The sequence below is a fragment of the Erpetoichthys calabaricus genome, chromosome 1 (genome assembly GCF_900747795.2).
Source record: "Erpetoichthys calabaricus chromosome 1, fErpCal1.3, whole genome shotgun sequence".
Lineage (NCBI taxonomy): Eukaryota > Metazoa > Chordata > Cladistia > Polypteriformes > Polypteridae > Erpetoichthys > Erpetoichthys calabaricus.
Genome location: NC_041394.2, coordinates 309,850,897 through 309,867,794, shown reverse-complemented (window position 1 = coordinate 309,867,794; position 16,898 = coordinate 309,850,897). Strand labels below are relative to the sequence as shown.

The following is a 16,898-nucleotide window of genomic DNA, read 5'->3' as shown; positions in this document are numbered from 1 at the left end:
CAGTGATTAAAATAACTACAATAAAAGTGAAATTAAATTATTATACTGATACAATTTTTCCTTTGTTAACTTTTTAATGTAAGCACAGAGTTGACTCAAATACCATTTTAAAAATCTGTAACAGTGAGATTAATTGAATGCATTGTAAATACTTTGAGACACTGCACCTTTCAAAATATATGCCCACTAGGTTACTATTCATCAGTGGTTTAATATCGTTTTAAAGTGATCAAGGCTAGGCCTGGATTACTGTTACTTCATTCAGTTAAACCTTTATGGACTAGCTACAGCATCAACTACAGTTTAATTTTCAGGGACTTCAATGCCTTCAACCTCTTTGTGAAAATCACTTTCAGGTTCTTTCTTTTTTATATTCCTTTGTTTTTTCTGAGAAACCTACCTAATATTTTTTAATGTGAATATTTTTTGAGAGTTAGTTAATGGATTGATTATAATTAAGTAAAGTCTTATTTTTGACATCTACTTTTCATAAAATACATCACTAGCATAAATTAATATTAATAACAGAATAAGCCAGTCTGTATTTAACATTAATGGATACATTTGTGTAAAGGAAAGTAAGGAGAACACTTAATGACCCAAAATGTGACATCCAGCCCATTATTAGCGGTGTGGGAATGGTGGCAGGACCATCAGCTATAGTAACACTAACACCAAAGTGTGCATATACAGTACTTATTATGGTAACATATAAAGACTAATTTAAACTAGAGTTTGTTTTAAACCATAAGAAACAGGAAAAGGTATCTGATGTTAACTGAATGATGGAATTTGTGCTCCTTTTTCTTTATTTTTCTTTTTTGAATTTGTCATAAAAGAATGGAATTGTATAGCTCCTGTTCTCTCTAAGTTGGCAGTCAGCTGTTTTAATTGTTAGTGGGTGAGTTTGTGAGCAGCATATTGGTCTTACTGCTGATGTATTATCACATTTAAGGAATGCTGTGCCTCCCCGGTGGTTGTCTTCCTGTTATTTTCACTTCCCATGTACTGGCTTAATGTCTTGGATATTTATGCCAGAATGTGAAGACGATACCACTTGGAGACCCATTAATAACACTCTCCTGCAGAGAATTTCTCACATGTTAAGAACCCGACCAAGCTGAGTTAATGGCCAGAAGCTCGTGGGAAACTTTTTAAATGAAACCTTGTCAGGCTTTACTTAGTGAAGTTAGTTATGAAGCAAGCCAGTAAAAGAGTGCTCATGCTAAAACATACTCATGTGAATGTTATGATTTTTTTTTTTTTTTTTTTTACTGTATATTAGTGACATTTGTTGTTTACTAATAAAAGTATGCCAGGTACAAACCTGGAAACATTTTTTACCAGGAATAGTTAATATTGGAACATAAAAAGCACTACATTGGTTGTGATTGTGAACTACAATGTAATAAACATTTGCAAAATATAATTGAATTAAGAATAGACGGTATGACTTAAGTATATTCAAATGTAATTTTCTGTCCAAACATTTATATTTTAGAACTTCTTATTCCAATTCAGAATCACAAGGAGCTACAAAATATCCCCACAACATTATGTGCAAGGCAGGGACCAACCCTGGAGTGGTCAGCAGTCAATTTCACTCTCAACCATTTTGATTTTAAAAAGTTGTCTTATAGTATTATCAGATATATTTAAGCCTTATGACTATTTGAAATGTGAAATAATATTACTAATGTATAGAAAAGGGGATTGTTTATTATTTGTATTTTCAAATTTGCAGAAGAAATATTTGTTTCTCATTATGAACTAAAACTAACACTGGAATTATCAGAAAAACATACTTCAGTATTCACTCTCACCTCTTCTTGATTTATTAAGTCAGCAAATTGTGCCTCAAATAATTGTGTAATTTTTTGCATTAAATATGAGGGCAACAATTCGGTAAAAAGTAAAAAAAAAAAAAAAAAAAAAGTAATTTGACACTAACATTATTTTTAGTTCTATTACAGGAAATAAAAACGTCTCTAGTGTTTGTCCTTACAACATATCTGTGGTCTGTAGGAAGAAATCAGAATTCTCAGAAGGGTCAAGAATATTCAAAAGTATTGCCGTAATATTTAATCTCAAAGTGATTGGATTATGAGTGTCTTAGTTAACAGAGACAAAGAGGGGTACTCTGAAAAATATTTCTCGCAGTTCATTCTACAATGCTACAAATAGATACGATACACTAGTCTTATGATATTAAAAATTAATGTGTTGATCAATAGATTAGGTTTCCTGAAGTATAACAAGTAATAGTACAAGTGGTTAAGGTTCTTCTTTTTGTCATGACAATTGTATATAGCAAATATTTGAAAGAAAATTAGAATCCACTGTGTCATGAGTGCTGTTTCACAGCATAGTACCAAACTTACTTTGGGTCTGCCGCCTTAGTAACAGGAGCAGCCTCCCTGTGTGAAATTGTCTCTAATTTCTTATCTTTTTCTTTTTTTTTTTTTTTACTTGAACAGTTTTTCAAAACAGTTTACCATCACGTTTGTCAACATTGAGAAGATTGTTTTTTATGCATTACCTGCCAGGGCTTTTCTCATACATTTCTGTTTAGTTGTAATTGTGCTTTGAATGAGTATAAGAAGCAATTGGGTGTCCATGTAGGACTGGAGAATGTACAGGACCTTAGGTAGAATTTGTAAACAGTAGGCCGATAACACTGCTGTACTTAAGCATACCTGTTGACTTAAACGGTTTGTCAATTTCACTGTAAATACCAATGAATTTCTTAATTATTATTCTGGACTCTTCTCCAACTCTTCCAGCTTCTCACTCTCCTCTGTCAAATTCTCTCCAGATAGACTCCATGTTATCTCGGCTTTTAAACTATGACATTTTTTATTTAAAAGCTTCCATTTCCTTACCTTAAGTTTAAGTTCTGCGAACGCTGGGATGCTTGCCTCTGAAACTGTGTTCCACTTTTTGGAAACAGTTGTCACCAATGATCTTTGACATGCTAAGGGAGACTGTATCTCTCAGACTAGCTATTAATATGAATGTCCTCACTCTGCATCTGAAACAAGATAAGGACTCTTCTCTATGCCAGAGCTATAGACCTCTGTCCCTTATGAACAGCAATGCAAAATTGCTGGCCAAGGTCCTGGCACGCTGGTAAATTAATACACCCAGACCAAGCTGTCTTTAGTCATACTTTTCTGGCAACATGCATAGACTACTACATACTGTATCATTGTTGGAGTTCCATTCTTCACCAACCCTGCAGCTCTCCTCTCGTGATGCAGATACGGCTTTTCTCTGTTAAGGTTTTGTCCAAGCTCCCCCTTTTGCTTTAATCTCAGCTTGTCGTTAGTTAAATCAATATTGTCCCTTGTCTTAATTTTATCAGTTTTTGTGTTACCTCTGCTGGTTCCCACTAGTTACTGGTCTGGGGTAAAGTCACTGCTTTCTTGATGAAATGTGTTCAAACCGCTTTGTAAGTGGAATGGCAGAAGACCCTCCCTTAAACATTCCAGTTTAATAAGATGCAAGCAGAGTGGTGGAATGTTCCTCCCTGGCCTTGAATTCTATTACTATGCATTCACCTTACACCTCATCTGGCTCTAGATTTATCCAGCTGCATGTCATAGCATGCATGGCTTCTTATGGATTCTAATTCTGTCTTTAGGGCCACTGTTGTCTTATAGTATTGATTTATGGTGTTGTGCTGAGAAACTGTTTGAGCCTACTATAAAGTGGCATAACTATAACTTTTCTCCTCCACGACCCTGCATTTTTGACTGGCAAAAAGACAAGATGATAATTCCTCACCAGCAGCACCAGGGAGTCTTCCTTTTTGTAGATCTTTTTCACAATTTGAGCCTTATGACATTCCAGTCTCTCTAGTCCTCTTTCTGTCTTTGTAGTTTTTTTATTTTTACTTTATTTCCAACTCTAAGCGGTGCTTGAGGCATGTGGCATTTCTTTATCTGGTCTGTTGACTTACAACCTCTCTATAGATCCACCTATAAACCGTTTCCTTAAATCTCACAATAGTCCTGTGATTTTTCTCCATTGCCTTCTCCTCTTATGCCAAAATATTGTAATGAATGTGAAATTTACTTCCAGAAACTCTACCAATTCACCCACTCAGTAGCATGCTCAATTCCTTACTTGCCTAATTGTTTCCTTCTCCTTCATCTGTGTACCTTGATGGTTTTGACTCCACTGCTTGGCTGTCTTTGGGTAAAATGGGTTAGGAAGGGGCAGGGAGTTGCATGGGATGTTCAGTTTTTTGATTCAATTAAAAGAAGTGGACCACAAATAATTGTAACCGTGCACCGATAGCCATTCTATAGACTTTTGTAAATGTATGCCTCCTTCATAAAAACTGAGCTTAGTGAAAAAAGATAAGTGATACTAAAGTTAGAGATGAGCCGAATAAATTGCACCTTTTAGCATGTAGGCAGTATTTTAATGTATTGCATTTTTAATCATTTCTCAACCTCCCCCTTTTGGTTGAATCAAAAGAAAAAGTTTTATCTACTTAAAATATTTACGGTAACCTTGCACTCAGCCTATATTCCCATCTTCACCTATTGTCATAATCTTAGGATAGCAACTGATTTGCATGTACAGGTGTGAGAAGTGCGGTTCATGTGCAGAGTTGTTGGCTTTCCTTTCTGTGACAGGGTGATGAGCTTGGCAATATAAGAGGACCTTGACATTATAGAGGTGCTTCTCTGGATTTTCAGAGTAGCCAGTTGAGAGACCTTATGCATGTAGTTGGGATATGCCTGGGAATGTCCCACTTGAAGTGAGTGTACAAGGAGTGGCCCACCGTAATGGTGCAAATTCAGGAAATGCTGGAAGGATTGTATCTCTCCATTGTCCCAAGAGTATATGGGTATTCTTAAGGAAGATTTTGGATACTCGCCGAAGATAGAGAGGCCTGGTCAGAAAGTTAGCATGCTCCTGCCATGATGCTCACCAGAAAAAATAGAAAGAAAATGATATTATAAATATATTTCATGCATTTTGAAGAAGAAACAAATGTGATTTAATCTCTTTTTGTCCTGCCATGCCCAATGAGAAACCAGGACAGTCCATTGCATGAAACAATATCTAAAAAATAGAGCCATAAGAAGTATTTATAGATTTCTGTCAAAACCCTGCCCAAACAAACAAGACTTTAATTAAAACTTATTTAAGTATTTAAGAAGTTAAAGAAAAAGGTAAAATAACAAAAATAAAGTAGCAATGTTTAGAAAAGTAGCAAAGTTTAGAGAATTTCCAAAAGCGTTTTCAAGGGTAAGTATGTACTGAATGTGTGTTGTAACTGATATATGCACTCAGTCTTGTGTAGTATTATTTGTGTTCAACCGTAGAAGCAGCTGTAACTTTGGCTGTGATTCTTTCTGTGATGTTTTGAGATGTTGCCTAATATGTAAAATGGTAAATAGTGTAATTCTTAATGGCATCCAAGGTCTTAACATTATTATGAAAACAAAAGTTTCAGTGGACTTCTTGAGGAGATGATCTTACTCACTTGGTATCTGGTACAATCTCTTGCATAAGTCTCAGTTGCTTCACATGCCTGGTTTGTCTGATGTGTGCTATATTCTTCAAGGCTCTGTTGCAGGCCTGTTTGTCCAGCATAATGTGGTGTTTTCATTAATAAGTTTACAGATTATATCACATATGTTTTAAACAGTGGTATGTGGCAGCACCATGAGTATTTGTTTTTGTTAGTTTTAGTTTACATTCAACACTTCGTATTAAAAGCTTTAAATATATATTAGCCGACGCCGCATAATTATTTATTGATGGGTGAACACTTCCTGAAAGACACAGTTGTCCAAATGGGGTGGGTTTGAGGATACGACTCTGAGTGAATGAAAAGAATGGAACTCTGGAGAAAGCAACATACAATTGTCCGTGACTGAAAACTGGTTTTGGCAGATATAGGCATATCTTTTTGAAAGTTTGGCCCTGTGCCTTATTAATTGTCATTGCAAAGGCTAATCTAACAGGAAATTGTCTGCGTGTAAAAGTAAAAGGCAAATTTGAATCTGATGGGGTCAGGGAAATCCGGGGAATAAGGACAGTTTGTGAGGTCAGTGGCGTAGCTAGGGGCGGGCGGAGGGGGCGGTCCGCCCCGGCTGGCACATTTTTGGGGACAGCATTATTGGCCAAAAGGCTCAGAACACTTCACGTGTAAGCAGCAGGGTTCGGAAAAATATCACTCATGAACGAAAAAAAGTAAAATTCTCTGATTTTCATCCACAAATGCTTCAAAAATCATTTTCAGAGCGTCCTTCTGTGGCGGCATCAGACACAGCAGTTGAAATTTATGAGGCAGTAACAAAAATAAACAGAAACATTACACCGATGATAATTTCTAGGAAGATAAACAACTAATTCACAATGTATAATTTCGTTTCGTTATCAATCCGAATTTGTTCTTGCTCATCCTCACCTATCACTTGTACACCACAACGGTTCTGGTTTTCGCAGCGTAATTATATTAAACTAATAATCAGAACACGGCTTATCAGTGCGTCTGTACTATGTTCTTGTCTAGATGCTTATAAATAATTATATGTGAAAAAAAATATTGCTGTTTTTCTATACAGGTGTATATAAATAAATATGTGCAAAATGTATCTTAATTTTTCTAATAAGTTAACATTTTCAGATATGTTGGAGGGCGGTAAATTGAAGCCCCACCCTACCCTGAGTGGCACGAACTCGAGCTACACCACCGTGTGAGGTAGCAGCTGCAATAGTTTTACTCTCCAGTACATTGCGGTGAATGCTGGTAACAGTCAGTCTAGTGCCATTACAGAGACTTCTTGCTGGCATGAGGTTTCTGAGAAGCATGACGACTGAACCAATTTTGATTTTGAGTTTATGCAGAGGCATGCCAGTGGGAGTAAGACTGCTAAGAAATTCTTCGGGGAATGAAGGACGTTCTTGGAAGTGAATGGTGATAGTAGCTGGAAGTATTTGGGACATTGCCACAATTTCTGCCTCGCCACCATAAACTGTGGAAGTATTCATGTAGTCAGCGTATTGTTGAGCAGACTGTATGACTATGCTTCCGTGACTAAGAACAATGGACAGCACATCGCCAAAGTTATCACAATGTTGGCAAACAATGGTTACAGCCATGTTGCGAAGTTCGAGAGCAACAGTTTCGTCGATGACATTTTTCCAGAAATATCCGACTGATAGAAAGAAACAGTTACCTGATTTAGGAATTTGTATAACCTTGAAAGAAGAGTTGTTTCCATGAAATACATGTGAAGCGGTGGCCATGTTAGGAAAATGAACAGTCAACGTGGCTCAGAGGTGCATGTGGACTATAGCACAGACCAAAGCGACTCAGGATGTGTTTGGAAAATGAACAGTCAACGTGGCTCACAGGTGCATGTGGACTGTAGCACAGACCAAAGCAACTCAGGATGTGTTTGGAAAATGAACAGTCGACGTGGTTCAGAGATGCACGTGGACTGTAGCACAGACCAAAGCGACTCAGGATGTGTTTGGTGAGGGGTTGGGGGCGGGCACATGAGCAGGCAGTGCGCATTCCTCAAGAGTGAGGGTGGACGCAGGAGGAGGGTTAGAGTTGGTGGGCGGGGCTCTGTCATTTATATCCCATGACGCGGGAGGAGGGTTAGAGTTGGCGGGCGGGGCTCTGTCGTGCGTACACCATGCACATTGCCTGCTCATGCCTCGAGAGCGAGGGTGGACGCAGGAGGAGGGTTAGAGTTGGCAGGCGGGGCTCTGTCGTGCATGCGTACCCCATGGTCGGGCGACTTGGTTCTTTTATATATATATATATATATATATATATATATATATATATATATATATATATAATAGATAGATAGATAGGGTGGCACATTTGAAAGTATCCCTGCTAATGGCAGGTAAAGTGTCCCATCCTGGTTTTAGGGGAAGCAAACATGGTCAGTTAAAGCTAGCAGGTCTCCTTGTTAATGTTTTGTCTTGCTTGTTCTGTTTCAGTATGTATGCACTTGCTGGGGAGGAGACAATGTGTATTCATTGTAACAGCGTATTTCTTTTGTGGAGCTGTATACTCATGCAAGCACTTTCAAGCTGAGAAGTGAAGGATTTATGGGAGAATATCCTGTTATTAGTGCTACTGCAAAATGTGCAATACAGCAGTTTGTGAATCATGTAGAAAGAAGACCTATTAAGTCTTTGCAGTGATTATCACAACAGTTGGATTGATGTTTGTTTTGATGAAAAGGTTGTGGCACACTGAACTTTTTATCATTGCCAACGAAGACCCATTATTGGCACAGCCTTTAAAATGGCCAGTAACCATTTACAATGTTTAATAACATTGTAAATTGATATAGATAATGATGTATATTGATACTGATATGATGTATATTGATATTAAAGTATACAATGTATTGTATTATATTAATGGTATTAATCGAAAAGTTATAAGGTGACACATGCGAGTTGAGCAAAAGATGTAGCTAGCAGCAACCTCCTTGAAGTTATCATGGTTTGTGTCTTTCCTATGGCAAAAATACAGACAGAAACTGATCAAGGAGGTGACATGCCATAAACCAAACTGCAGAAATTGATTATGTGATTGGAAGAAAAATGGCCACTCTAGTACCCTGTAAACATCAAGCACATGTGGCATGGTCTTGGAAAGATTAGAAGTCTACGTATTTCTAGTAATACAATAACAAAATAACTTTTTGTATAACATAATATTTTCCACTAATGTATTGATGTTGACACTAAGCCAGTGACACCCTGTGTATATATACAATAATCAAACTCAGACTTCCTAAAGAAAACTAAATTTCCAAATGTTAGATAGTAATAAAATATTAAGTAGTATTAGAAGTATAAAATATTTAAGAATTTACCCAAATTTAAAATGGCTTTTAGATCTTCTGCTTAGAGGCTGCAAAGAAATATTTTCCATTTTCTTTGCAATAAGGAAACTTGAGCCTGGATTAAAAATGCAGCAGCTCATTCAAAGATGCTGTAAAAAAAATAGAAACAGATTATATTGTATCACTCCTAAAATTCAGAATGCAATAGCACTTTCGAACTAGCAGGCTCTATCATTCCTAGCTGGCAGGAAGCAGTAATAATAAATAATAGTTGCTGATGACCATGAAAACATATTCACACAGACTACAAAATTTAATTTCCTGACTTAACATCCGCTTAATAATGCTGTGGTAATAGTTTCCTGGATTTATGCACTAACTTGTGAGATTTATGTTAATTTGTTACTACAGCAATACACCAGCACTGTCTTTGCTGAAACATTTAGATAAAATAACAAGCAAACAGGTATCATATGACATTTCCAATCAGTAATAATTTAGAGGTGTTTTCATTTTGCCTGTTCCAGAATTGCTTTTAAAATGCTTTTGTAACTTTAAATGGTTTACTGAAGAGTTACTAATTATTTTGTCATATTACACATAGTAGGAATCTGGAGGGCAAAGCTTTTAATTTCAACAAAAAATCATAACATAACATTCTCAGACTTGCTTAAGTGTAGGTTGGTGGGAGGCCAGTGCCTACCCCAATTGCAGGAGGCACAAGGCAGGATCAAGTCCATTAACACTCAGAAATGGCAAGTTTGGAATGGCCAGCTAACATAACCTGTGTGTTCTTATGGATTGCCACAGTAGAATCAGTCATTACTCATTTAATAACATTTACATTATACAATCATGACAAGACACTTTACAGAGATAGCAACATTATACAAATGTCCAAACTAATCAGTACAATAAAAACAGCAAGTGCAGACAAATCATTCAGCCCTGATACCAGGACACATGACAGATTTGAAAACAGCAAATATTATCCAAATGTGCTTTACAAATCAAACACTGTTAATAATATAAAATCATTTAAAAAAAAAAAAAAGAATCCATGGTTACAGTACTGACTGAGAGTGCTTGAACAGCTAGTGCTTGTCAGTTAGTGTACAGCTCAGCGATGTCACTTCAATTAGAGTGAACTGCAATTAAAAACCTAGAGAGAACAGATGGGGACCTCACCTGCAGGAGTGGCGTGTTAGTCAACAAATTACATATTTAATCTAAAATTTCAAATTATGCTTAGGCTGTATACATGAGACAAGGGAGGGTAGCTTGCTGTAGTGGTTAAGCCTTTGGACTTCAAAACTTGAAAATTTGAATTCAAATCCTGCTACTCACATTGTGTAACCATTTTAAGTCTCTTCACCTTCCTCTGCTCCATTGGGCAAGCCAAAAGAAATGTAAGCAATTGTATCTCTCACATGTTGGAAGTCACCTAAAGGCTTCATCTACTGTAAGTAGTACTAGCGTGTTGCACCGTGTTAGCCATTATGAATGTAGTGAGAAGTCAAGCAAAATGACACCTTTTATTGGTTAACTAAAAAGATTACAATATGCAAGCTTTCGAGGCAACTCAGGCCCCTTCTTCAGGCAAGATTTACTGTAAGTGATAATCATAATAATCATAGGTAACCCTTTTTGCATTAAGTACATATCTAGTTTATCTATTTAATTTTTGTCTGGGCCCTTTGTAACAATAATACTAATGCTGACTATGTAGAGCTATCGATTAACTCTTTAAGCTGGTTCCTGTGTTCATTCAGCTCTTTGTTTTATAGTTTTTGCATCCAAGATTTGCCCAGAGTCCCTGTGTTTTTCTCATTTCTCTTGCGTTTAAATTGTCCTGTAATCTACTTCATTGTATTTCATTTCTTTGCATATTTTTGTTTGTTTTCTAAAGATTTTCCTTGCTGTGAAAAGAATTATATAAAAAATATTTATTGTTGAAAACGATAGAGCTTGCCTAGGATGAAATGAACCCCATTGTAACTGGACAAACATAATCTAACAGCTGCTTGTCCAAAACAGGATGGAATTACTTTATTCTCAGACTTTTACATTTGTTTAGGATATACAAAATAGTGAAGCAGTAACTAAATGTGAGTTTGGTAATTGTTAGTAAGTCATTACTGCTCGTTCTAACTCATTATAATGAAAAGCTGTTACGGAGATACTTGCATACAGTTACTCAAAAATCCCTTTTCTCATTCTAGCAAAATAGCATCCCTGTGATCTTAGTATAGAGTTGGTTTTTAATGCTTTATTTCATTAAAGAACAAAAAGTTCAAAGAAAACATTTTCTTTTCATAAAACTGAAGTGCCTCATACATATTCTTAATTGTTTGAATAAGGCAGAGGAAATGTTCTTTATTTTCTGACAAAGCCCTGTTAAAATAAATTATAGAATTCTGGCATAATGAATTTTGTATTTCAGAGACTGAATTTTTAAAAGCTTTACTGATCTGCCAGGATACCACTTGAAGCAGGCTTAAATATACAGTACTTGGGTTGTGTTCTCCTGTAATGTTTTAATTTCTATTTTTCAATATTTGTGTATTTTATTTATAACAGTAATCATTATGAAGGATGCCTTGGTAGCCTTATTTTAGAAGACAATCACAACACCCAGTCAAATGTTTTTTCTTTAAGAAATTTGCTTGTCTGGTCATATTTACATGGAGTGCTATGAAGAAGTCTTTGGCAGTTTCAGATTTTCTCAATTATTGAGAAATTTTGAGTGAAAAAAGCTATTCAGCACCAACTAGTACTGTGTGAAAATTTAATTCCCAACTCACCAGTTACTTCTAATACCTGATTGAACCCTTTCAGCTCAGCTTCAGGGTGCAGCACATTTGTGAAGCTACTCCGCTTGAAGTAACTATCAATTTTCTTATTGCACCTTAGTGCAGGACTGGATACTGTCCATCACAATGTTCTTCTGCCCAGAACGAATATCATCTTGGGTGTCTCAAGCATAGACTAACTACCAAACCAGAAACAGAATGTCCCGCTTAGCACCAATCGCACCAGGAGCTCCTCAAGGCCTTGTACCTCAGCCCTTTGTTTTTCTGTATCTACTTCTTCAATGTGGCCATATTATCCGCACTATTTCTGCTTTTATGTGGATGATACTCTGATATGTTTGTGTTAAAAATAGGTTTTCATCAGAAATTGACCTGTATTGAAGAAATTAGATGCGTGATGGGGTACAGCTTTTTATAATTAAACTGCAATAGAACACAAGTCAGGGTGATTTGCAGTCACTAATATTCATTCACTCAGTCTAGACAATACTATCATACTTCTGTTTTACACAAGGAATCTTGGTGTCATTTTTGTTTCTGCCCTTTCTTACTTAGTTCATGTAAATGACATTACAAAAAGTTTTTTTTTCCACTTTTGTACCTTATCCCATGTTTGATTGATCATTCCTGTCCTTCTCTTGTCTGAGATTTCATCACATTCCTTATTGACATCTGTAATTGCTAAAAGGCAGATGTCCCTACAGTTCTGCTATTTCAGCTCTGGCTGATACAAGACTCTATTGCCAAGAGGCCAGCTCCAGTGAGCACTTAATGGCTTCCTGTGTCTTCTAGAACTATTGATAATCTATAAAGCTTAAAAACTCCTTGTGCCAGACTGCATCAATAGCATCCTTCATTACTTTTCATCACTACAGTGTTATGAACTCTAGTATGTTATTCATTTTTATCTTCACAAATACCATTTTGAAACCTTGTGGGTTTTTTATAGGTTCTAAACCATCATGATTCTAGTTCTGCCTTAATATTGAGGTTTTTTTTGTTTTTTTTTTTAGATTATCGTATTTTCATGTTGTAATTTTAGCCCAACCATATCATTTTTTTTTTGCTTGGGTCAGATGTACTAGAAGTTGCAATGAGTGACTTCATTGTTGTTCATCAGTCTTTTTGGTTTTGACCACCCCATAACCCAATCATCTTGATTATGATTTTACTTCTAGGTCTCTTTACTTTTCTCATATGGCCTGTGAAATACCAACACACAGTCCTGTCCACCCATTGTCATAGTGATGGCCGTGTGACATGAATGAGAGCAGTCAGATCAGAATTCATGTGGTTTATTTCTTTTACCTATATACATGGACTGACCAATGCCATCATCAGCCAGCTCCGACAATGTAGCAAAACAACAGTAGAGGAATGCTACAGCTGTAAAAAGAGTCATGTTCCCACCATCGCTGGCTCCTTCCTCGTACCCACACACTTCACAGTGCAGCAGTTCCAGAAATATCTGTTGAAATAGCAAAAGCTAGCCACTGGCTTTTTTCGCCTTCTCAACTTAATCAAGTATGGTTGATGAACTGTTTGCCATCCTCAAGAGCAAAATTTGATCCATACACTAGCTACTAGCTCAGCCATTTTATCAGTTTTAATAAAGTGAGTCATCTGTCAAATGAGACTTTTTTTTTGGTTGTTGATGTAGATGACTCATGTACAGACTTATCAATGCAGACATGTGTGCCGGTTTGGAGGACAGATGCATGCACATTACAGTCAGATACAGGTCAATTGTACTTATAAATGTAAAGCGTCACAACAGACAAATCCGATCTGTGCAAAAACCTGGAATTGTGCAATGAGGCTTGTAATGTGAACGTATTCTTAGCTTGTGCTAACCCAGAATTTGGTGTTTCATGTGCTAATCTGCTGTTACTACTTTCTACAGATTGTTATTTATTGAGTCTTTTCTATGCTTCTATTTCTGTTGTAACCTTTTGAATATTTTTGAAGTACTTTTAATATAGGGAATACTATTAATTTATTACTGTTATTGTTGGACATGTACTTCAGATTACATAGCTGTACTTAATACCTTACTTTCCAAGCTATGGTTTTGTCCATTGTTTTTTTAATTTCATTTACTTTTTGTTATAGAGGGTGCCTGGAGAAGAGGGCAGTGTTCCAGTAGCCGGTGAGTGGCAGAGAGGCGTTCAGGTGTTGCGCAGCTCCAGGGAGAGGCTGCAAGAGGATGAAGAAGAGTGTGACAGAAGTACAGAGAGTTCCTCTCAGGAAGAACGCAGTCGCGGCATTCCAACATCTCTTGTCAGCACTATGGAAACTATTGTAAAACAGCTAGAAGTTTTAACACAGGTCAGTAAGCTTTTAAAAACTCAAAATTTAGGTGAATAAAAAGAGCTGGGAGTGTTAAATCTTTTTGGTGCATTTATATAGGTTGTTTTCTTCAGTTATTTATAATGTCCAATGGTAGCCATAACTAAATATGTTTCATTGAAAGAGTTGAGCTTTTCAGTTTATTTACTGGAGATTAAGAGGTGTCATGATTGATGTGTTTAAAGTGACGGGATCCTACATACTAATTTCTTTCATAAGTTACTTTAAAATAAGTTCTTCAACAAAAACATGGGGAAACAGTTGGAAACTTGTTAACGGTAGATTTGCACAAAGGTTATTTTGAAGAAAAGTTGTTCTTCTATCAGTTGTTCTAATGTTTTTAAAAGGAAAAGGGTCAGCATTGCATCAAATAAGCAAAGATCTGCTCCAGTGATCTAATTTTTAAACAAATTCAGAAAAATAACTAGCATGTTCTGGAAAAATCCCCAGGCAGACTGACCCATGCAAAATGTGCATTGGGCTGCATTTTCAGTAGCCTCGTGGAGTTTCTGGATTTATGGAGGTTGTTTGGTTGTTGTTGTAAACTTAATGTTATAAAAAACAGACAGATGAAAGATTGAAAGTACCTTTAATCTATTGCAATCAATTGAAAATAATTACAAAAGTAAATCTTAAAGATTTGAGTAGCACATATACCTAATATATCCTTATTAAAAACTATGACAAGTTACTCACAGCCATGTCATTAAATCAGCTGACAGGTGTATAACATGATAATCATGATTTATATTCTTCACTTTTAAAGTAATATTTTGCACTTTTACTCCTGGTTCGTCCAACTCAGGAATGTAGGGGCCCAGAGCCTGTCCCAGAAGTAATGGTTGCACCACAGGACACACAGACGGACACTTATGCCAGACCACTTTAGAGCAGCCACCTAACTTAAATTCTAATTTAATACATTTTACAGAAAGACCCAATGCAAACATCACATGGGCAGTGAACCAGACTTGGGGTTGAAGTCTTCTACAACTATGAGGCAACATCAATAACCACCATGTTCCCCAATATTGTAGTGTTGTAACCAGTTAAATTTATCTGAAGCGTGATTATTGCTGGTTAAATAATCGTTTATATGTTAACAGTATAATGACAGTTGTGTTTTGTTCAGGTTTAAGTGAGTTTTGCTTAACTTCTTGTACAATGGGAAGCCAATTACTTTTTGCAAATGTACATCATGTGCACTCCCCACCAAGTATTAATAATGCACAAGATTGAACATTCATTAATGAATGATTATAGTGGTACTTGGGTTGCTGTATGGGACTCTGTATGATATACATGTTGACATGCTCCTTAGACATTATTATAAAAAGGTTTTTTTTCCTCCTCCTCTTTCATCCATAGACCATTTCAGTACTTGAGCAACGATTAACTCTGACAGAAGATCAGTTAATGGAATGTCTTGAAAACCAGGCAAAAATTGTACTTCAGGTTAGGCAAGCAGGCGAGAAGGAGGGAGCCACTGGATCCTCATCATCATCCCAGTAAATGTTTTTTTATTTCTCCCTGAAGCCATTGTTTCTTCAGAACATCTGTTGACTTTTGACTGGGTTTGACTGCCTATCATTTTACCTGTTTGAAAAAAAAATTCTTGAGGTGCTCAGCTAAGTCTGAAGACATTGGATACTTGAAAAAAAATAGATGATGCTAATTATTTAAGCCATATTTGTTATATTTTTTTAAATCATGGGCAGTTCCAATGGCAGATGGACTTGGCAAGCAGCTGCCTGATGTTATATTTTCATTTTGATTAACCGCAATTTTGCACTGTTTTTATGTTATTAAAATGTATATTTCTAAATAGCTCAAATGTTTTTATCCCTCAATAACGTAATAAAATGTTTATTTGTTTACTCTTAAGAATTGAATGAATAGGTAAAACTTGAAGAAAATGAAATAATGAAGAAAATATTTGGAAAGGATGCATAACATCAGTAAAATGATGCTTTTATAGGAAATTATTTTGATTGTGTGGCCACCATGGGGCGTTGCGGCTCCCCAAACTCCCAATACAGACTCTCAGACACAAGCTCGCAAAAACAAAGGTTTTTATTTTGTGTGAAGCTCTTATAGGAAGGGTTTCCTACAGCGCAATCACAGTCACCCATTTACAGACTCTCTGTCATCTTTTCTTTCTCTCTTTCTGCCTCCTTCGCTCCTCCAGCAAGTTTTGTCCATGTCCTCCTGACTTTGGCTTCTGCAGTTGAGGCAAGCAGCTCCTTTAATGTAATCCCCAAATGCACTTCTGGAGTCCCAAAGCTGTGGTTCAGAGGCACTTCAGGGAGAGGTTGGAGCCCAACAAAGTAGGGCTTGTATACCCTTTGGCGGCACCCACAGAACCCAACAGGGCTGAGTTGATGTATTCTACTTCCCAAGATGCCCTGTGGGAATCCTTGGCAATGCTGTTACCCGGGAATCTGCCATCTAGCATCCCAGGGTACACAAAGCCCTGTGGAAGCTGTCAACCCCAGTCCTTCCAGGCTAAGGGCATCCCGGCTAGGTAAGGTTCCTGGGCGGCATCCCTCACATGGCCCCTCCCTTAGCTGAGCCATTTTGAGAGAGGTAGGCCCATCCTACCAAGGGTTGTCTTTCTTCAAGATGGGTTGTCGTCTTTGGCCATTCCTTGGTTCCCTTCTGAAATGCAGAAGCAATAGGTAGTTGGGGAGGTGCTGTGTCGATATTGCCTTCTGGCGTCATCCATGGTAATGCACAGGAAGTGTCTCCAGCCAATGGCACTCATAACACTGGTACCCCCATCTTGGAGCCTGCAACCTGCGAGTTCGGAATCAGGACAGGAATCCCTGCTTCTCCCCACGTTCAGTTGAGTTTGGCTGGTCACTCCATGTCAACTGAGTGGGGCTCATGT

The 16,898-nt window shown here is 37.0% G+C and overlaps 1 protein-coding gene across 1 annotated transcript in view; it reads left to right on the top strand.

The window, feature by feature from the left end:
* poc1b (POC1 centriolar protein B) overlaps positions 1 to 15,895 on the top strand; it is a 102,185-nt gene extending 86,290 nt beyond the window's left edge. The window contains exons 11-12 of the mRNA XM_028817359.2: positions 13,772 to 13,987; positions 15,377 to 15,895. Coding sequence (XP_028673192.1) covers positions 13,772 to 13,987; positions 15,377 to 15,520 — 360 coding nt within the window. The 3' untranslated portion in view covers positions 15,521 to 15,895. The remainder of the gene's footprint in view (positions 1 to 13,771; positions 13,988 to 15,376) is intronic.
* The last annotated feature ends 1,003 nt before the right edge of the window (positions 15,896 to 16,898 follow it).